General features: G+C 44.2%; 1 protein-coding gene across 18 annotated transcripts in view; it reads right to left on the bottom strand.

Annotated features, from left to right (window-relative positions):
- The window catches only part of KMT2C (lysine methyltransferase 2C), a 270,498-nt gene extending 247,628 nt beyond the window's left edge, over positions 1-22,870 (bottom strand). For all 18 annotated transcript variants that reach the window (XR_004276659.1, XM_032303952.1, XM_032303959.1 and 15 more), the window contains exon 1: positions 22,456-22,870. Coding sequence is in view for 17 of the 18 variants with exons in the window: in XM_032303952.1 (XP_032159843.1) it covers positions 22,456-22,616 (161 nt within the window). In the remaining variant the exon portion in view is untranslated. The remainder of the gene's footprint in view (positions 1-22,455) is intronic.
- Between the last annotated feature and the right edge of the window lie 558 nt (positions 22,871-23,428).

The raw sequence follows: 23,428 nt of genomic DNA, 5'->3' as shown, positions 1-23,428 counted from the left end.
GACGCAGTTTATCATACTTAACATATACGAAAGTTTCTGTAAGAAAAAAAAAAAAAAGATGTAATGTCACCTGAGGTTAGATATATTAAACACATTAAATACTGCACTTAAATATTAAGTATCTTAGACTGGGTAAGGTGATAGATAGTTTCGTTGTGTACACAATGCAGTTAACCCTATACTATCACAGTCTTACTTAACAAAAAAAGAACATTTAATTCATCAAACTTTTTCTCTCAGCTTGGAACAAGTTCTCTAAAGCACTTTAGGTACATAATAGTTAGGGGCTTTTTAAAATTTCTTCTAATTAAATTCTAGTGGATTACCAGAAGAGAGATACTAAAATGCTGGTTAAGAAGCCAAAGACTTAACTTCTCCCTTTTTTCTTTCCTAACTGGGAATTAAACACAGGAGGAAATAGGTGGAAATCCTCAAACCTGCACTGAAATACTCGAATCAAAATGTTTTCTCACGGAGTTTTCAAATTATATAACTATTTCAAAATGTGTTAAATCCATATTACCACTTAAAAGTTTTACAGAGATGTATTTATTCTTAGGTACATACACAATTTGTGCAGAACTGGAATCAAGGTGCTGAATTATTCTAGAATAACTAATAAAAGTACTTAAGAAACTACGTGAAAAATCTCGAGAACCAAGGAGGCAAAGACGCTACCAGGGCTCCGCTGTCAATTAGCTTCCAAACCCAGAATACAAAACTTGTAAGACTACCCGTTCTGTCCTTATTTCGAACTAAATGTGGTTCCGCGATGAACGCAAAACCACCCGCATCCCCGGACGCATCCCCGGACGCATCCCCGGACGCAGGGGGCCCGCAGCCCGAGCCTCCAGGCGGCCTTTGTCGACCCCGCGCCCCCCCCACGCGAGCCGCCCTGGGGGCGGGGGGCGCAGACGACCCGTCGGGAAAGACTCGGGAGCCTCCCCCGCAGGCAGGGGCTGCTGGCTCTGCCCACTGTCACGGCACAGTTCTGCACCTAAACCAGCTCACCCGAACTGCCCCCGACCCCCGCTCAGCCCCGCCCCCGGCCGGAGCCAGGCCCCTCGCGGGACACCCCGGCCCCCCGCCAGGCGCCCTCCGGGCTCGGGCCACCCCGGCGCGCCCCGCGCTCGCCGCCGAGTCCGGCCAGCGGCCCCCACGGCTGCGCCCAGACAGGCCGGACCACACGCGCGTCCGGATCGCCTCCTGCGCCCTCGCCTGCGGCTCCGAGGATCTCCCGCCACACACGCCCACCGCCCGGCGCACACGGCCACACACCCGAGGGCGCTCGCAGGAGCGTGCAGGGGGAGGTAGGTGGGGGAGCGGCTCGCGCAGAGAAAGTAGATCCGTGTGTAGCGGGCGGGCGGCTGGAAAAGGCGGCGTGGACTTCCCCAGCCCAGACCGGGAACGCCGCTGCAGACTAGCCCCGGAGAGCCCTCCGCGTTAACCCTCTGCTCCCCGCTCCCGCGAGCTCCCCCTCTGCTCCCCCCTGCGGCTGCATCTCAAAGAAGCCAGCTCCACGCTGTCCTGGGTTACTCAATGAATGCTCTGAGGGGCCAAGAGTATAAAACAAAGGGAAACAAACACGTTTCATATCATTTTGCATCAACGCGTCAAGACCCTATATTAACCCTATCAGTAAGTCTCCAAATCTTTTCTCGTCTAATATCCCTGGAGTGAGGTCAAAACTGAAATATCAACCACCTAAAATGGTCTTCAGTGTCTACCAAAAACATCCCACTCTGGTCTCACTCCCCTAAACCCACAGCCTTTTTTTCCAATTTAAAAAGGAATCTTTCCTGAAACAATTCTACTTAACATGGTGCGACCATTTTTGTCAAATTCTTCTTCCTCTTTTTATTTATAGATGTTTATCACTTTTTTTTAAATATATGGTTTTGGATTTTTTTAACCACCCTTTCCAAACCTTAAAACAAGCATCTGTAATTATGGACAATTACCCTCCTGCTCAATAAACAAACAATTTCACTTTTCCTCCTCAAACTTTCTAATCCTCTATGAAGCTGAAGCTGGCCAAGTGTTTTTCTACTCCTGGCACTGAGCAAATAAAAAGAAATATTATGTAACTGTAGTCTATTTCTGTTGTTCTAATAAGCTAACTTAAATGATGATTTAACAGGGGTCTTGGTTACCAAAGAACACTTATTCTCAAATAAACAAATATTTTAGAGACTGGTCAATGGGGTGAGGGGCAGACAGTAGGGTAAATGGAAGCCAAGTTCCTGACTTTGTTTCCACAAATGCCAGGTGAAGAAATCTCTTTCGTCAGACCTGGTATCCTGTAAAAACTTACCAACTCAGATAACATCATATTTGATGTCCTGTTCTCCAAATCTAAAAGGTTACAGTAACCCTGCTGAACTTCAGAATGAAATTGAAAGACTTAAGATTTAAACTGTAACCAAGAAAACAGCCCTTTTACAAAGAGGCTGACTCCAGACCAATACCTGTGTACAGACCGACAGACTAAAGAGACACCCAAGTTTTTTGGTCAGAAGCAAACCACTGAAAAATATAAGTCTATTCTTTCATTATAACAAAGTCAAACAATGTCATTCCAATAAATCATCTATAATGCACTTTGAAATTATTTTAAATGGTTTTAGAAGACACAATGCAAAAAGTTTCTAGTTTTTATTTCCACTGTAACATAATAGGTTGCAAACATGAATAAAATTCTATGCAGTTCAATTCCAAGATTGTTATTCTAATTAACTTCACATAAGTCTCTTAGAAAACTTTTGCAACAGACAAAACTTGCCAAAGGTGAAAAGTACTCAGTAAGATTTAACAAAAATGCTGTGTTTGCAGAAATCATTTTTATTATCATCAATTAACAGACTTCCTTCACTCAATCATTCTGGTTTTGAAACATAAACTAAGATGCTACACAATGGCTTTTTCTGTGTAATGGAATCTTGTCAGCAATAGATTAATTGACTACCATGGCTTTAATTAACTTACCACTTCCCTCATCCACTCCATGGTTCCCCTCACTTCCCCGACAACTTCCCCTACAATCCTAGTATCACCTACAAAAGCAAGCTACAGAAAATAGAAGCACAGTGCAGTCAGGTACCTTATGGGAACATGGGGCTGCTCCTTTGGTAGCTACCACTATAAATATTAAGGAAAAAAAGGAGTAGGAGTTAAAGGATACATGTGGTGGTAAATAAATAGAACCACTTTGAATTTAGGTAGCATGTTTGTGACTCTCAAAGTATTTAACCATTTTTCATTAACACTGAAATAAGCTAACTTCTCAATATATAAACTGACAGGTTCATTACTAGTCAGGTTATATTACAAAAAAAAAAAAAAATAGGAACAATACCATGATTAAAATTTAAAGGAGTTTCTTCTGTTGTACCCTACTAATTGAGAATGGGACTAAACAAAAAGACATTAAATGAAATGCTTGACTTTCCAAAAAGAAACCCTAATGGCATTGTTATCCTAACCTACAAATATTTTTCCTAGTTCTCTTCCACTAAGAACTGAATAAAACGGAGTAACTTACACAAAAGGTAAATTTTCTATATAGCCAATGGAGGCAGACTACTTATATCAATGTCTAAAAATGTTATATAGAGAGCTTAAATTAATAAGAAAAACACTGGGGCGCCTGGGTGGCTCAGTTGGGTTAAGCCTCTGCCTTCAGCTCGGGTCATGATCTCGGGGTCCTGGGATCGAGCCCCACGTCGGGCTCTCTGCTTAGCAGGGAGCCTGCTTCCTCCTCTCTCTCTGCCTGCCTCTCTGCCTCCTTGTGATCTCTGTCTGTCAAATAAATAAATAAAATCTTAAAAAAAAATAAGAAAAACATTAACAATTCCCCTCCTCCAGTAAACTATGCACAAAACATAACTGAGCAATTCACAAGAAATACAAGTAGAGGGGTGCCTGGGTGGCTCGGTTGGTTAAGCCACTGCCACTGCCGTGGCTCAGGTTGTGATACTGGAGTCCTGGGATCATCTATGGCATGGGGCTCCCTGCTGAGCAGGGAGTCTGCTTCTCCCTCTGACCCTCCCCCATCTCATGCTCTCTCTCTCTCATTTTCTCTCTTTCAAATAAATAAAATCTTAAAAAAAAATAAAAGAAAGGAAGGAAGGAAGGAATACAAGTAGTAAATTTCAAGAATGTTCAGTACTCCTACTAATCAAGTAAATAAAAAATTAAAACTCAAGTCATTTTTCAATTACTAAACTAAGAAGATGAAGGTTTTTAATATACTATATATGACAAAGGTTCATTAAAATCTGATACAGCCCTTTTTGGAGAGCATTTTAAAATTTTAATAAAAATAGTCATTTAGTAGGATCTTACTGAGTAAGAGACACTGTTCTAAGGTTTTCAGAACCGGTACCCTCTTCAATTTTCTCAACATCCCTATGACAGGGATTTGTCATCACCCCCATTCTATAGGTGAGTAAGCAAATACGGAGAGATTCCATTTTTTATACAAAGCCCACAAGGAGAAAATCCTGGAACCAGAATCTCAGGCCCGGCACCCGGACACTATAGCACTCACCTCTACGGATCAAGACTCACACAAAGCTGCTTTCTTTTAAGCTAGTGATCCTGCTTGTGGAAATCTGTCCTATAAAAATAATCCAAAAATATGAAAAGGATTTTATCTACGAAAATGTCTGCCAAAGCACTTTACATAGTATAATAATACACAAAAAAATAATAATATTAAGTACAGAAACAAAGGTGACTAAGGGGTGTTTACATCAGTTCACTCAGTGAAAAATTAAGCACCTTTCAAAAATGTTATTGAGTTTAACAACATGGAAATTTTCTCTCATATGCGAAGACAAAAAGTAGGTTGCACAATTCCATATATACCATCATTAATACAACAAAAATAAAATACGCATATGAAAAAAGTTAGAAAGAAAACATCAAAATGAGTGTCTTTGTTAGAGTGGAAAGAGCTAAATTTTTATTTTTCTTCATGCTCCCCATTTTCTGTAACAATAATCTAATTTTTTATACTGAAAAATATCTGAAATAACAGATTCCTATGACTAGAAATCTACAGGTTCTATGGTGACAAAAGAAATTTAGATTCAAACTGAAAAAGACAACAATGTTTTCACATGTTTTAGTAAACAAAAGGATAATCGAGTTATATTTCAAAAATTTTAGGAAAGAATTATAATCTCTGTCATGATAATGTTAAACTAAACAAATTCTATTTTAACCGAAGTTCAAATTAATGCTGACCCTTCACTGTTCTCCCAAAGACCCTGAGCGAAAAGGCCTACGTTTGACAGTGGCCTCTTAATAATACATGTAGGTTAAAAGTTACCAGGAACTGGATTAGGATTCAGAAGTACTGGGACTGGGAATATATAATGAGATCTCGTATACAGAGATCTGATACAGAATTCTGGTGATAAGCACAGCCTAAAAATAACTCTAAAATTGGAAATGATCAGTAAGTTCTCTACCCAGCACCATTTTGCAGTGGCAGCACTGGCACACACCAAGCATCTCAGGACCTCGGGTGCCTGGGTGGCTCAGGGGGTCAAGACTCTGCCTTTGGCTCAGGTCATGATCCCAGGGTCCTGGGATCAAGACCCACATTGGGCTCTCTGCTCAGCGGCGAGCCTGCTTCCTCCTCTCTCTGCCTGCCTCTCTGTCTACTCGTGATCTCTGTCTGTCAAATAAAAAAATAAAATCTTAAAAAAAAAAGAAATCTCAGGACACTTGTCACCAACACTATGCCAGTGCAGTGCTACCAGACCCCGGCTACTCCTCCCGGAACAGTCCCTCCCTGCCCCAGGAAGATGGAGCAAAAGAGGAAGGAGCTAAACAGGGGTTAGTTGGAGGAGTAAAGGGTCACTAAGGAAGACAGTGAGTGGACTGTACAGTAAAGAAAAAGGAAAAATAAAAGCGGAGAAGCTGGGCCAGCAACAGAAAGGGAAAATAATTCCTGATTTAAATTAGTTACTTTGAGGAGAAAAAGTCTACACTCTGGTGCCAAAGGACTCAGTTTTGAAGAGATAAAAACCTCCATCTCTTTCTGCATCCAAGGCAGTTTCCTTCAGACAGCATGCTATCTTTAGAAGAAAGCGTTTTTTTTCTTTTTTTTCTTTCTTTCTTTCTTTTTTTTTTTTTTATTAAAGTAGGCTCCACATCCAACGTGGGGCTTGAATTCACGCCCCTGAGATCAAGAGTCACATACATACGCTACTGATTAAGACAGCCATGTGCCCCAGAAGACAGTTTCTTATTCTGGAGGCTATGGAACTTCTACAAAGCTTTCAGAATAAGTTTCACTAAAACCTTCCCCTTAAATTACACAAATCTGTCTATCTATATTCATGCATGCTCTTCTGAGAATGTGAGGATATATCCAAAGGAAAGGGATCTGTAACTCCAAAAAAGATTAAAAACCACCAAGATTTAATTTCCTCACACTATGATGATCTGATCAGTTGGGCAGTTTTCCTCTCTTAAACTTCCTGCTTAATTCCTGCCTATTTAATGTTAATAAAATTAACAAATCGAATAAAGTGCTTACAGTACATCAGACACCATTCTCTTTACAAACATTACTTTATTTAATTTTCACAACCACCCTGTGAAGTAGATACTATCATTAACCCACTTAGATGAAGCAACAGAAGCACCAAGAAGTCATTTGCCAAGTGTCGCACAGATGTTCTGTTTGAAAATGGTAAAACTTCTTGGGACACCTGGGTGGCTCAGTCAGTTAAGCGTCTGCCCTCAGCTCAGGTCATGATCTCAGCATCCTGGGACTGAGCCCCACACTGGGCTCCCTGCTCAGTGGGGGGCCTGCTCCCTCTCTCTGCTGCGACACCTGCTTATGCTCTCTCCCTCCCTCCCTTCTACTCTCTCTGTCAAATAAATAAATAAACTCTGAAAAGAAAAAAAAAAAAGGTTGATTTACAGATTCAATGTAATCTCGTGTATTGAAATAATGTGGTATCAGGGCACCTGGCTGGCTCAGTCAGAAAAGCATGCAACTCTTGATCTCAGGGTCATGAGTTCGAGCCCCATGAGGGGTGTAGAGATTACTTAAATAATTTTGAAAAAATTTTTAAAAAGAAGTAACAAGGTAACAATTTTTTCTTAAGATTGATCTACAGATTCAATATTCAAAATCCCAATACATTATTTTGTAGAAACTGGCAGGCTGACCATAAAATTTACATGAAAATGCAAAAGACCTATAATAGGCAAAGCAATCTGAACAACAAAGTTGGGGGAATTAGACTACTTGATTTCAAAATTTACAATATAGCTACACTAATCAAGATAATGTAATATTAGCAGAAGGACAGACATACAAATCAACGGAAAAGTCCAGAAATAAACATGTTTATGATCAAGTGATTTTCAACAAAGTTGCCAAGACAATTCAATGAGGAAAGAACAGTCTTCAGCAAATGGTGCTGGAATGACTTTACATCCAAATGCAGAATAATACACTTAGACCTTACCTCACACCATATATAAAAACTAACATATCACTGACCTTAATGTAAAACCTAACACTATAAAAGCTTCTAGAAGTAAGCACAGATCTTTTCGATCGTAGGCTTCGCAAAGAGCTCTTAAATATGATATGAAAATTATAATTCCGTAAGGGCAAAAAATACTGATAAAGTGGACTTCATCAAAATTAGAAGCCTTAGCATTTCAAAAGACATCACTAAAAACTGATTAAGAATAAGCCACAGAGCGGAAGAAAACACCCGTAAGTCATATAACTCATAAAGGACTTGTATAACAAATACCTAAAGAGGGGCGCCTGGGTGGCTCAGTGGGTTAAGCCTCTGCCTTCGGCCCAGGTCATGATCTCAGGGTCCTGAGATTGATGGAGCCCCGCACTGGGCTCTCTGCTCAGCAGGGAGCCTGCTTTCCCCTTTCTCTCTCTGCCTGCCTCTCCCCCTACTTGTGATCTCTGTCAAATAAATAAAATCTTAAAAAAATAATAATAATGTTTAAAAAAATACATAAAAAAGGTCAACTACAGGGGCGCCCCAGTGGCTCAGTCATTAAGCGTCTGCCTTCAACCTGGGTCATGATCCCAGGGTCCTGGTCAAGTCCCTTATCCCTGCTGAGCAGGGAGCCTGCTTCTCCCTCTCCCACTCCCCCTGCTTGTGTTCCCTCTCTCACTGTGTCTCTCTGTCAAATAAATAAATAAAGTCTTTAGAAAAAGAAGGCAAACTATGGACATTTTTTTTTAATGGCAGTAGTTGCCCGGGAAGGGACGGAAAGGAGGAACAGGCAGAACGGAGGGTTTTCAGGCAGTGAAACTGTTCTGTATATTACAATGGTAGATACATGTCATCACACATTTGTCAAACCCACAGAATGCACAGCACCAAGAGTGAACCCTAATGCCAGCTACAGACTCTGGATGATAATGATGTGTCAAAGGAAGTTCATCAACCCTAACAAATGTACCCCTGTAACAGAGGGTGTTGATAATGGGGGAAGCTGTGTATGTGTGAGAGTAGGGATGGTCTATGAGAAATCTCTGTAACTCCCTCTCAGTTTTCCTGTGAACCTAAAACTGCTCTAAAAAATAAGTCTGATATGTGTACATATATATAATGAACTCTTATGACTCAAAATTAAGATACACACACACCCAAAATGGGGGAAAGATTTAAATTCATACTTCACCAAAAGAATTTATACTTTACCACAGAAATGGTGAATAAGCATTTGAAAAGATGCTCAACATCGTAAATCATTAGAGAAATGCAAATTAAAACCACAATGAGGTATCACTACACACCCACCAGAACAGTGAAAATCCAAAAGATTTACAATTCCAAGCATCAACAAGGATATGAACCTTCACACAATGTTAATGAGAATATAAAATGGTACAGAACTTTGGAAAAGTCTGGAAGTTTCTAAAAAAGTTAAATATACACTAACCCCGTAAGCAAGTAATTTATATTCCTAGGTACCTATCCAGAGAAATGAAGCCATTTGTCCAAAACATTTTCCAAACGTTCAGCAGCATTGTTCATAGGACACAAAACACTGCAAACAACCCAAGTGTCCATCAGCTGGTGAACTGATGAACAAAATGTGGCCCACCCATCCAATGGAATACCGCTCGCCAACATAAAAAAACAAACTATTGGGGCGCCTGGGTGGCTCAGTGGGTTAAAGCCTCTGCCTTCGGCTCAGGTCATGATCCCAGAGTCCTGGGATTGAGCCCCGCACCGGGCTCTCTGCTCCACAGGGAGCCTGCTTTCCCCTCTCTGCCTACATGTGATCTCTGTCAAATAAATAAATAAAATCTTTAAAAAAAAAAAGAAAGAAAAGAAACAAACTATTAATAAATGCAACAACATGAATGAACCTCAAAGACATTCTCCCAGGCACAGGTCCCCATTTGGTTGTTGGCTAATGGAACCTAGAATAAGAACCAGCTACCGACAAAAAAGATCTTGAAGTGTAATCTCAGATGTCAAACCTGGCTGTCTGTACTCCAGTTCCTAATCCACAAACTGAAGGCTCTGGAATTGGTGACAGTGAAGGTCTTTCTAGTTCCCAGGCTGGTAATTTGAAAACACAAGTTAGGCAAGTATTATTTCTTGATGAAAAAGAGTATGGAAAATCACTTTGGTTCTCACTCTGGTCCCTGTCACATGATGAATGGGATCTATACTGTCTCTGTACCATCTTCCCTGTCATTGCCAAGGTCATCTTCTAACCAAGTTATACTGTTACTCTTCTGTTTAAATCTTCAATGGCTCCCTACTGCCTACAGTGAAAATTCAAAATTCCTAATTCTACTTTCCCTTCCTCATTTTCTCACACACTAACCTGGACTTTTTTTGGTCTGCTGAGTTTTGTTTTGTTTTGTTTTGTTTTTTAAACTTTATTGATGTATAACTGACAAAATCGTAAGGTATTTCAAGTTTACATCATGACTTCATATACATATACATTGTGAAAGGATTCCTCCCATCTGGTTCATTAATACATCACCTCACATATTTATCTTCTTTTTGTGTGTGGAAACATTTAAGTTCTACTCTCACAACAAATTCCAATTCTGTAGTACAGTTACCAACTGTAGTCACGATGTTATACATGAAATCCTCAAACTTTAATTCGCAGCTGCAAGTTAGACTGGAGTTTCTTGAGAAAGTGAAGACCAGAGTCAGACACACCTGGAGTCAAATCCTGACTGCATCGCTTACAGACCACGTGATCTTCGGAAGCAGCTCCTTCATCTGTAAAACAGGACCTAATGACTCTACTGCCCCTGCCTGCCAAGCATGATCTTCAGGGAAGATGGAAGTATCTGACCCATCATGGCCATGGACTGGTTGTTCCTCACCCCCTACTCTCTTCAGTAGTTTGTTTTCATTCTTCAGGACTTAACTCGTGTTTTCACGTCTTCATTTCCCTGCCTTAAGTTCTTCCTTCTCTATCTCCCTAGCACTCTGCACAACGTCCCATCACGGGATTGGTCATTTTCTAGCACAGTGTGCACGGAAGAACTGCGGCTAGGGATCGGCTCATTTTGGTTCCTCCAGTGTACCGTGCATAGGAGATGCTCAGTAACATCTCCCTTGGGTAATTAATAGAAAACAAATAGACAAAGAAACCCAGACTGGAAATAAAACATGCTATAAAAACTGACTTTGAAAAAAAGGGGGGGGTGCCTGGGTGGCTCAGTCAGTTAAGCAGCTACCTTCGGCTCAGGTCACGATCCGGGGGGCCTGGGATGGAACCCCGCACCGGGCTCCCTGCTCAGTGGAGAGCTTCTCCCTCTCCTCTGCCTGCCTCTCTGCCTACTTGTCCTCTCTCCGTCTCTCTGTCAAATAAATAAATAATCTTTACCCCCCCCAAAAAAAGATTTTAAGTCACCTATAATCTCAGTAACATTAAATACCATTTTTAACGTCTGATGCCTTCCCTCCTTTCAGGCGGGAGAAGAAAGGAAACGAGCATGACGTACAGTAGAAAAAGAAGCAGGAACCCAAGCCCTATTACTCCTGTATTATTTCTACCTCTGCAAAATGTTCTGTATATTTATTATTAAACACATCACCTTAATTAATATGTTCTAGTGTAGCAGTCTACCAGATGGCCATACTCAATTATAGGTAACAAAACATACTCCAAAGTGAAATATGAAATTCTGGATGAAAATAAATGTTACCCTCTGTGGTGTTTACTGGTTGTCTTCACCGAATACGTCTAGTTCTCCCTCCAGAAATATGATTTCACGTCCCATGCTCTCGTGAAGTTAGGTACTAACATGTGCCTTTCTCAGGTCAATGAAAGGTAAACACAGCCGACATATGCCATTGCTTCCAGCCTTTAAGAACCTACCATCGCAGAACCTACGATGTTCTCCTTTTCCTGCCTTGGCAACAGTGAAGGACAGAGATGGGGTCTCCCTCAGCCGGGATGCAGCCGCTGTAGAGCAAAGCTTCCAAGCCAGCCCATGCAGTACGCGTAGTACAAGCAAGAAATCAACTCTTGCTGACTGCAGAAACTAAGACTTGAGTCTGTCTGTTACCCCCACATACTCTAGCTTTCTGATACACACTGCATAAAGAAGTTTACTCTTTTTCTACATCATCCCAATCCCCAGTTTTGAGAATGTTGTGCACAAAGTTGGGACTCAGGTTTATTAGCAAAATTTTTAAATATGGAATGAATTTCAGGATATCTTAAAGGGAGGGGGGTGGTCCAAAGCTTACTTAGCAAAATAACCAAGTATTTTCAATGAGAAGATTTTAAAAAACTGAAGTAGCTATACATAAAAAAAAGGCTAAAATGGGGTGCCTGGGTGGCTCAGTGGGTTAAAGCCTCTGCCTTCGGCTCAGGTCAAGATCTCGGGGTCCTGAGACGGAGCCCCGCGTCCAGCTCTCTGCTCAGCAGGGAACCTGCTTTCCTTCCTCTCTCTCTGCCTGCCTCTCTGCCTACTTGTCATCTCTGAGATCTGTCAAATGAATAAATAAACCTTTAAAAAAAAAAAAAAAGGCTAAAATATGTAGCACAGTATAAAAACCACAGCATGCTATCACTCCCCTATTTACCCAAAATAAATCCTTCCTCTACTTCCTCACCCTGCTGGGGCCAACAACTGGGCCTCAGGTGGGATTTCAAAGAACACCGCAGGTCATCACTCCCACTCCCCTGGGGTTGGCCCTCAGTGTGAAATCCATCTGCCCTCTCTAGTGGTTCTGCATCGTCATTCTCACACTCGGGAAGACCCAAGCCCCGGAGATAAACCGGTTGCCCACAGTGGAGCAGGCTACTGGCTGCTTCTGGAGCGTTCCCTCCGTCCCTCACCAACACCACTCTCCATCCGCCCGAGGCAGCCATGTACTCAGCTAAAGGATTACGTTCCCAGCCTCCTTTGCACCACACATGGCCATATGACTAGGCTCCAACCAATTACAAACAAGCTGAACCACGTGGTACTTCTTACAAGACTGTTTGGAAGACGGGAATTGTGCCCTGGGTCCACTCTCCCTCCGTTCTACTTCAACGGACGTGGATGTAATGAGCAGTCCTCTAGGAGCCATCACGGAACGTGAGGGCAAAGGCCACATCCTCGAGATGTCCGGGCAGAAAGATAACATCAATGGAGTCACTGGTGATCTCACAGCGCAGGGACGCCACACCAGCACTAGTGCCTTCCTTCCAGGCTTTGATGGGAGAGAAATAAACCTTCCTATCCAAGTCATTCTTTTTTTTTTTTTTTTTTAACATTTTTTTTTAAGATTTTATTTATTTATTTGACAGAGAGAGAGATCACAAGTAGGCAGAGAGGCAGGCAGAGAGAGAGGGGGAAGCAGGCTCCCTGCCGAGCAGAGAGCCCGACGTGGGGCTCGATCCCAGGACCCGGGGACCACGACCCGGGCCAAAGGCAGAGGCCTTAACCCACTGAGCCACCCAGGCACCCCTATCCAAGTCATTCTTAAAGGCAAACCTATGCTAGGCCCAGGAATATAACCCAGGTATCCTGACACAAGAGTCCATAAACCTCCAGATATGTAGAAGATACCTGTAAAAGTCAAGAAAGTAAAATCATATCTTTTGAAAGCTGAAAACCGTAATTATTTTTTTCCATTACATATTATCTAATTATAGTCTGAGCTACACTGTGACAGCTACATTTTTAAATACCATTTAAATTCCCCAATAATAAAAATCCACTTCTATTTCAAAATACCTTACTGAAATGAGGGGCAAAGGTTAGGGGTAGCCTCATTCAACTATCTCAGTAAAAGAAGCTGAAAAACAATAATGATTTTTATCATTTGTATCTCCAATAGTTTTTGTTTTTACAGTTTCTTAATTCACAAAATCATCTGCTTCCATTTTATACCGATACATAACAAACCACCACAAAATCTAACAGATTAAAACAACCACCATTTTATTCACTCATAATTTTGCAATATGGAAGGCCCTCAGCTGGCTGGTTCCTCTGCTAGTTTCACCGGTGGTCACTTTCGTAGCTGCACTCTACAGGGAATCTGACAACGGGCTGAACTCAGCTGGGACACTGGCAACTGGGCCTCTCTTCTTCACTGGGGTCCAGAATCCCCGCCTGTGCACATGGTCTCTCCAGCAGGGCAGGACCTACCTTCTTGCATGGTGACTGGGGCTCCCAAGCAGGCAAGAGTTAAATTTCCTGGACTTCTTAAAGCCTAGGCCCCAAACTAGCACAGTGCCATTTTTGCTGCATTCTACTGGTTAAAGTGAGTCACAGGGCTAGACAAGACACATGGGGAGGTGACCATACAACAGCATAAATCCCAGCAGCCATGGTTCACTGGGGGTCACCAACATAATAGACTACCTTCTCTCCCGGCATTTACTGTGCAGGTTAAGACCCTGATGTATGATCTATAGCATGCTATCACCTCTCTGAGTCTCAGCTACCTGCAAAATGAGGGGTTAGATGAAGAGTTCTTAGAATGCTCATCTGGTTTTCCCATTTTATGAGTCTCTAAGTATGTAAGAGACTGATATGAGAAAAACTGGCCATAGCAACCAAATTCAACCTTGGCAGAACAATTAGATGATGAGAGCTTTAAGGTAAAAAATATAATTAGTTCTTTAAAATTTACTTTATATCTAACTGGGTGTTTACTCGAGACATGTGGTATATGCCACTAGGATCCCCAAGATCAGGAAACCAAGGAAGTTATTTGTTTACTGCTAGGCTCCACTAAAAGATGGAATTAACAAAATCACACATACTTCCTATGACCTCTGGCTATGCCGCTTCTAATGTAAATGATTACATGGAAATGTAAATATTAAAAATGACTCAGGGGACACCTGGGTGGCTCAGTGGGTTAAGCCTCTCTCTTCAGCTTGCGTAATGATCTCAGGGTCCTGGGATCGAGCTCCACATCGGGCTCTCTGCTCAGTGGGGAGCCTGCTTCCTCCTCTCTCTCTGCCTGCCTCTCTGCCTGTTTGTGATCTGTCAAATAAATAAATAAATAAATAAATAAATGGGGGGGGGGAAGACTCAGTATGAAAGACATAAATCATTTTAAAGCCACCTGATAGGAAGTCTCAATTAGGAAGACCTACTAATAAAAACAGAGTCGGCAGAGCTATAATATAAAAAGATCACTATGACCACATTCACAAGTTTGGACAATAAAAAATTTTTAATAATTCTGTAGTAACGGTACTATATATACAGCTTCGAGGGAACTACTTTTTGTTGTTCTTCATGTGTTCCTCATAATAAGAAACATTCTATAGAGATTTCTGCTGACCTAGCTTTTTTATCTTTCTTTTTTGTTTTTATTAGGGACAGCTGTACAGAAAGGAAATCTTCATTGCCCCCTCCCACCCCCAGTAACTACTACATTATCTTATGCCATGACATTCTTAGAGCGAGTGTGGTATCTCATCACTTGTCTGTCACTAACAAGTTCTAGGACATCAGGCAAATACTTGATTGATGACAACTCATGAGAGCGGCAATAACACATATTAACCAATTCTTCTAACAGTACCTCCTAAGTACAGTACTCAGTTTGTGCCAGACACTGTTGTAAATTCTACACATAAATTCACAACAATCCTACACCAGGTGTGCTGGAATGTGCACTCTGCAGACGAGGCAACGAAGGCAGCCAACAGTCCAGCAACTTCCCAAGACGACCAGTGAGTGAGTAGTAGGACTTGGATTTGAATGCAGGCAACCTGGTGCCTCAATCTGTGATGGACCCCAGAACCTGGTTTTCTCATTTGTAAAACACGACTATGGTTTTCAGCTATTGGCTTTTTAAAGAGGGGCCCGTGGGTGGCTCAGTCAGTTAAGCATCCAACTCCTGACTTTGGCTTGGATCATGATCTCAGGGTCATGGGATCGAGCCCCGCATCCAGCTCAGCGCTCAGCACAGAGCCTGCTTGGGACTCTCTCCCCTCTCCCTGCCAGTTCTCTAAAATAAATAAATAAACAGTGCATAAATGTACATACAAGATTATATACGCCACAGAAGTATTAATGATGCTATGTATTCTTCCAAATAATTTTCTCTACCCAGAATACATCCATAGTTTGGGGTTATGTGCTCTTTACTAAATAGTACTAAACTTACTGCTTTGCAACTTTCAGAAGATTTTCCCTCAAGTCAGCAAATATACCACAGACATTTTCCCACTTTGGTACCGACAGGTCCACCTCTCGGTCCTGAGAAAAACTTCCCGGCGGTCCACTTATAGGTGTTTTGCTGTAGCCGGTTCTCTATTCATTTTCTACTTTTCTCTGCTGCCATGAACACCCTTGCACATACTTGCCCTTTTGTAGAACATGTTCGGATTTCCTTCCTCATTTTTATGGGCTTTCTTGGTCCCTTCCCGCCGCACCACCATGTCCTAAGAGAAGCAAGCATCCCAATTCTTTTACTAAATTTCACATGCCCTCCGCATTCTCAGTGATTTCAAGGAAGTTACATCTTTAATCACCTACCCTAATCAAGCTCCTAAACTTCAATGCTACACTGCCCAAACACCCCCAGACGTCTCTATCACCTCAACATCTGTGGCAGAAACTTCAAAACTCCTCTTCTGCATTGACTGAAATCTCTCTTCTTTTCCAACCACTTTACCAACAATATACCATCTGCCTTCATCAACTCCCACCATGACTATTGCAATCTGCTGTTAATCTCTGCCTCCAGGTAACTCCTCTCTTCATATTATTACCAGGGCAGCTTTCCTAAAATAATTGCCAACAAATAAACAAGTATTAGAGTACTGACATTCAACTGTATAAAACGCACAGAGAATAAAAAGTAATTTAATAACGTTTCTGTCCTCTGGAAGATGGCAAACATCTGCTTTTAGAACTTTAATTTAAAAAATAAGATAACCTGGGTAAGAGTTGAAGACCTGTAACTTGCTCGCGGTCCACAGATTTTTTTTTTTTAAATAGTTTATTCATTTATTTCACAGACAGAGATCACAAGTAGGCAGAGAAACAGGCAGAAAGAGAGGAGGAAGCAGGCTCCCTGCTGAGCAGAGAGGCCGATTCGGGGCTTTATCCCAGGACCCTGGGATCATGACCTAGGCTAAAGGCAGAGGCTTTAACCCACTGAGCCACCCAGGCACCCCCGTGGTCCACAGATTAAACCTAACCCACAAGGGGTAGTCCCAAATAGTGTTTTAGATATTAACTGAAGACACTTAAAAAGAGAATTCACGTAAAATTCTAAGTTCTCAGTCTCTGTTGAAAAACCAGAATATCTAGGGGCGCCTGGGTGGCTCAGTCGGTTAGGCAGCTGCCTTCGGCTGGGGTCATGATTGCAGGGTCCTGGAATCGAGTCCCACATCAGGCTCCCTGCTCAGTGGAGAGCCTGCTTCTCCTTCTCCCTCTGCCTGCTGCTCTGCCTACCTGCGGTTTCTCTCCGTCTAATAAATAACATCCTTAAAAGAAAGAAAAAGAACAGACCAGAATATCTAAAAGCAACATCTGACAGTCTCACATGGCAACTATCAGCCAGAACATTCTCTCATTTGCACCTGAGCAAGGCATAGATTCCTAGAACCCTTCAGGCTGTTTTTACTCACCATTTTTTCCCCAACTCGAGGCCTTAAGTTATGTCAGCTGTCATTCAGGATCTTACAAGCTGCATGTAATCATTTAAATTACCTACCTGGTCCCTGTAAAGAGTTTATAACCCCTGCACTACAAAGCCCAAACTCATTAGCCTGGCATTCAAGGACCATCATGGCACGGCCCCAAATCCCACATTAAGCCTCTGTTCTAGTCACACTCCACCAAGAAAACACGTTTTACACTTCCCGCCTCAATAATTTCACTCACACTGCTACCCTAGAACACTCTCTAACTTTCTCACTGCACTTGGCTAAATCTTATCAATCATTCAAGTTCTAACTCAAGTACTGCTTCCTCCCAATCTTTGCAGAGCCCTCTTGGCCCCAGCGAACCTTCTTCCAGAGTTGACGGTCCACCGCCAACATACACTGAACATTTACATGATCTTTGAATAAAACATGCCAAATGCAAGACCTAAAAAGTTATAGAACACTACTTCCCGGACTTCTGAAGCAATTTCAGCATTTGTGTATCATACATAGTTACTGCTATCACAAAATTAGCAGCAAAAACAAAGTCAAACAATTTTCCCATCTTTTACATGAGACTTTTTCCTAGACAAAGTGCAAAAAGAGCTGTGTCATTCCAGTTTCTCTTGTGTTCCTAAGTCCTTCCAATTCTGCAAAGAGAGACTGACACTTCCCATCACAAATTCAGAATTGGTCTTTCCACTAAATTTTCACACTAACCACAAACACACATTTATATGCAGGCCACCACCAAAGAGAGAGAGAAAGAAAAGAAAAAGAAATTGTCCCTATTTCACTCCATAACTTTTGCAACTCACACTGCCAAGAAGTTCTGAAAATAGACACTGTAGCACAAACATGATAAAGACAATTTTTTAAAAAGAGGAGGAAGGCATTAATCAGCTTGCTGGAATTAAAAGACGGGCCAAAACAATAAAGCAAAAAAGGAGAAATACACACACACATACACACACACACACACGCACACGCAGACCGGTAAGTTTATTCTATATCAGCTAAAAAATTATGTTGGGTTCAAACATCTCATGGATTAAAAAATGTATCAAATGGATACAAAAATGTACCCAAGGTATCTCACACCTCCCCACCAGGCAAAAGCATAGACTGCATCTAATATCAACTGTAACTAAAAACTGACCATTTTTGTTTTGGAAATGAGGTTTCATGGAAGCCCCTCAGTCATATCTGCAAGTGGCTTGAGGAAATGTCATTGGACAATCACTATCTGCCCAAAGGCAATCGGACTGTGGCCTGGGGAATACCAAGTAGTTTTGCAAAAAGGTGGGGGAGAGGGGAAGGGTAGAATAGTGTTTGTCACCCTGCAAATGGCCTCAAGATCTGGCATGGCAGAATTAACTGAGACAGTAGGAAAATGTATTAAACCGCTGTTTTCAGAATGGGAAAAGAAACGATTCTGATACTTTTAATTGTTTATGTAATAACAACCAATATGCTGAACATAAAATTGTAAGACTTACAACATACTCCCAAAGCCTAGAGACTCCATGAATAAGACCAAAAGGACATCAGCAGACTGACTACAGTGAGGTCAGGTTGGAGAACAGCCGCCCTAACAGGTGAAAGGCTGCCATTCCTGGACCAGCTTTTTGATTTTCAAGTACATTAAAACATTTCAATGCCTATTAAGTGCCAGAGACCAGTAATTGCCAAAATTTCCATGTACCTAAATCTCTTTAAAAATAAGAAAAATAATTACTATCATAAAAATTAGAAAATTGCATTATCTCAAGAAGCATGAATAACAGTATCCTCCAACTGTAAACTGTTCCTTTACAAAGCTCCATATATTACAATGTAATACACCTTTTTATTACTTATTTCAAATTCACAGCTATGGAAATGATATTTTGTTGGGGGAGGGACCTTACAAATATAGAATAGCAAAAGTCATCGGCTGCAGAGCCATTTTTTTGCTGTCCCTTTGATTGACATCACTGGTTGTGCCCAATTTTCTACAACAATAAGGCTCAAGGTGGCTTTCTAATAACAGTAATTGCTCTCTGAAAAGAAAGGGGTTCAGAATATAAAGAGGTTTGGGGTGTTTTTGTTTTTTGTTTTGTTTTTTCAAAAAGAGTCAAGGACAGTGCCTCAGACATCCTATCCTTACCACCTGCTTCTCCACCACCCCCGCCCCCACACGCACCCCATCCCTAACATTAACTTTGTTGACTTGGTAAAAAATATGGTAGAATGGTTATCTTCCCAATTTAGTAAAGCGAATATATATTCCAAGGAATCTATATTCCAAGGAAGGAAAAATAAAAATCAAAGCTTTGGGGAAAGTTCCCTAAACATTAACAGAAAATCAGCCCTCTAGTATGTGCCTACTCTGTGGCAGGAGCTTCTTCACCAATGGAAAGACCTGCACCTCTGATAAAGATTATGAGCTACTCCAAATAACCAATTAGATAATCCTTACTGTTAAGGAGAACTTTCAAACAATGTAATTTCAAACAAATGTAAATTTCATTTTTGACTTCACATTTGGGCAACAGGAAATCCTTTTTTTTATACCTCCTTTTCAAACTCAGCTATAGCTTCAGTTCAAAATTCTTAATTTTAGTAAACAATTAAGATAACAGTTAACCAAAACTAGTAACTATATAGCCTATGCTTTTTAAACAGAATAAGACAAAAATTATCTAGCAGTATAAAACAAGAAAATGCTAAGCTTACTTATGTAATTATTAAAAATTCAAAGTATAATTAGCAGTGCATGGTTACCCTCTTTTTCTAAATCCAAAGAAAAACACACAAAGACACTTTTAAGCAGTGTCATAAGACATTTTCTTTAGCACAAAACAACCCACTTACTGACCATCTAAATAACATGCACAATTCAAAAACTTGTATCTCCACTGCATTTCACAAAAAAAAATATATTAATTTTCATTCCTTAGGTAATTACTTGCAATCCCCTGTAATTTTAGCATTTACAAACCTAATTTACATTTGGTACACTGCAGTTTCACTTTCAGGATCTTCACTACCCAACTGCAGGGTCTTTTCTGCACACATCCCCAACACTGTATAGAGAAACACAATTAAAAACCCTCCCATTTGCTTTCCAGCTCACATATTAGTTTCCACTTACATGTTTCTAAAACAAGCAGAGTCCACTCCCTTCAAAAGACACACCAAATTTTTTAAAATTCACTAAAAAGTTTGGAATCATCAAAGTTACCACTAAATTTCGTGTGAGGAATGCTGTACCAGTTCTGAAATTCAAGAAAGAAAACTCTCCTAAGACTTAGAATTGTACTAAACATGAGTAGAAATTTTCAATTTCTCAAAGGGGTACTTTTTCTTTACACATAAAATGAGATAAAAATAATACAGAGGTAATACCCCAATCCAACGTTTCTTTCGGTGCACCCAGGGGTTGCACTAATACAAATGAACTCACTTGGAACTCAGGGGAGCTATGCATGTGTGTTTGGCCTGTGGGTTTGTGTATTTGCTTGTGTGTGTGTGTGTGTGTGTGCGCGCGTGCTCGTGCACTTGCATGTGTATGGGTGAGGGGTGTGACAACAAATAGGTCCACTCTTCCTAGAGTAAGAATTTAAAAGCAAACCTAGAATATACATTAACCCCAAGATAATACTGAGAAAGAATGCAAGAAAGAAATAGTCAAAACGGGAAGCAATTAACTTAAAACCCTAATACGGCTGGACATGCGTGGCTTTAAAGGAAACAAAAAAGTGACGAAGTTTAAAGTTACTTAAAACTCCATCTTCCTTCTCCAAATTCACTCAATCGGGGAATAGTAAGGGCATTTTTACACCAGACGTTTCATTACAATCCTCGCCAGTGGCATAATAGACCGCAACTTTGTATCACAAAGAAGCCAGTGCAATAATGTATATTTGTCCTGTCCTTGTTTCTCTCACGATTTGTCATAGGTAGGTAAGAGCTGGAAAGAAAATATGGAGGCAAGCAAGTTAAAGGGCCTGAATCATTTTCACAGTAAAAGGAGAGCAAAGCAGAAAAAGAGAACTGCAGCCGGGGCTCCACGGGTTTGCCACAGCGCTGCCCTCCTCTGCCTCGGTGAACCCCATTACTTCGACTATGTATCACCAAACATCACACTAATATTACTAAACCAGTGCGCCCGAGAGACAACAACAAAACACCAGGCTCTCCACGAGCGTGCCGCTCTCTGCGCGTCCCCGTGCGCCCTTCCACTCCCGACAGTTCAATGAGATGATCCTAGCATGAAATGAGTAAGCACCACACGCCATTCTACAACTTCCGAAGGCGTTCGCAGGTCTCCCCGAGCACCCTCCGGAGCCACGAGCGCGGAGCGGCTCCCCGGCACCGAAACCGGTTTCTTAGTTTCCAGGCCAAGTGGCCGCAGAACCATTTTGCAAAAAAAAGCATTCCCGGTCCTCGAGTAACCCCAGTCTAAGTCCTCGCGCCCGCTGGAAACCAAACGAAAGCCCTGGCCGAGCCGGTACCGGCTCCGAGCGACGACTCCGAGGAAGTTCGGCAACACTTGCATCTGTCTTCTCCCTGCACAAACGTGCTCTCGCTACCCGGCCTGCCGCGGGGATCCTGGCTCCGCTTCCAAAACTTCTGCACGCTCCGGCCGCGGCCGCGCGATCTCCCGGCAGCCGAGCTCCCCGGCGCCGGGCAGTGCGGGTCGGGGTGGGGGAGGGGGAGGGGGAGGAAGAAGTCGGGCGACTTCCTAATGTATCATTAAAGGACGAAAGCTCAGGTTCGGGGGCACGAAAAGTTAAAGGGGCAGCAGGCCGACAAAGAGGGGCGGCGCGAGCTCCTCCCGTGCCCTTGTCCCCCAGCGAAGCCGGCGGGGCGACCACCTGGCCCCGGCGCTTTGACAGCTCCGCGAGTGTCCCGCAGCGGACCGCTTTGTAGTTGACAATGCGCTCGCCCGGGGACGACCTGGGCGCGCTCCGCCGGGGCTTTCTGCAGTGACCCAGCTAGGCCGAGGGGAATCGCCGAGAAATTTCTCCAAAGCCAGAAGCACCAAGAAAAGCCGGCGCCAGGGCCAAACTCAAAAGTAAAGTGTGGCGGCGGCGGCGGCGGCGCGGGCCGTCGGAGCCCCGCCGGGCGGAGTGAGGTGCGGGCGCCCGCGGGAGGCCGGGCCGGGCGGCCGCGCAGGGGGCGCGGGGCGCGGGGCGGGCGGGCGCCCGGGGCCGGAGCCGCGCGGCCGGCGGGCCCCACCCCCACCCCGCGGGGGCGGCCGGGGGCGCGCGGGGGCAGGGGGCCGGGCGCGCCGGTGACAGCTCCGGCCCGGCGCCGCGGCTGGCTCCCGGCCTGGCTCCCTCACACTCAACTTACTTCTTTCTGGCTCTCTGGAAAGGGGAAGCGCCATCTTTGCGAGGCCGGCCCCGAGGTCTTTTGTCTGCGGCTGCGGGGCTCGGGGCCGGGGCTCCGGGCTCCTCGGGGGGTGGTGGCGGCGGCTGCGGCTGCTCCGCGCTCTTGTCCTCCTCCGACGACATCCTAGTCACCAGGAAAGACACATGGATCCCGGTCCTCCTCCTGGGGGGCTCCTCCCGCCGCCGCCGCCGCGGCCGCCGCCGCCGCTGCTGCTCGGGTTCCTCCTCCCCGGCTCAGCCTCTCGCATTTCCCGCAGCCCCGGGAGCAGCAGCAGGTACCGGGAGAGGCGGCAACATGGAGCGAGCAGGACACGCACTCACACACATACGCGCGGGCGCGCGCACCTCGGCGCGCAGGGGCCGGGCGGGGGGCGGGGGGCGGCGGGCGGCGGGCGGGGCGCGGGCGGGAGGGAGGGGCCGGCCGGCCGGGCGGGAGGTGCGGGCGGCGGCGGCGGCGGCGGGCGGGGCGCGGGCGGGGGCCGGGCGGTGCGGGCGGGCGGGCGGGCGGGCGGGTGCGGGGCGGGGCGACTGAGGGGGTGCGGGGGGCGCCGGCCGGGGCTGCGCCCACGCCCCTCCCCCAGCGCCCGCGGGAGGGAGGAGAAAGGGGCCGCGGCGCGGGGGGCGGCGGGCCCGCGGGGGGCGGCGGGGGGCGGCGGGCGGGCGGGGGGTCGCGGCCCCGCCGGCCGCCCCTCCCCCGCGCGGGCCGCGTCAGGCCGGGCGGCGGCGGCGAAGTTTTGACAGCTGCTCCAGTTGTTGTTGTGGGTTCCGGGCTGCGCGAGCGCCGGCCCCTCAGCGCCCGCGCCCGCCCTCCCGGGCCGGGGAGGAGGAAGTTTTGCGGGTGTGCGTGCACCGCACACAGACACACACACACGACCGTGGCCGTCGCGCGAGGGCCGCGCCGGGTGTCCCCCGGGCGCCCCGCACCACAGACCTCT

The sequence above is a fragment of the Mustela erminea genome, chromosome 11 (assembly GCF_009829155.1).
Source record: "Mustela erminea isolate mMusErm1 chromosome 11, mMusErm1.Pri, whole genome shotgun sequence".
NCBI classification, from domain to species: Eukaryota; Metazoa; Chordata; class Mammalia; order Carnivora; family Mustelidae; genus Mustela; species Mustela erminea.
The sequence above is the reverse complement of the archived record's forward strand: the minus strand, read 5'-3'. Positions and strand labels throughout refer to the sequence as shown.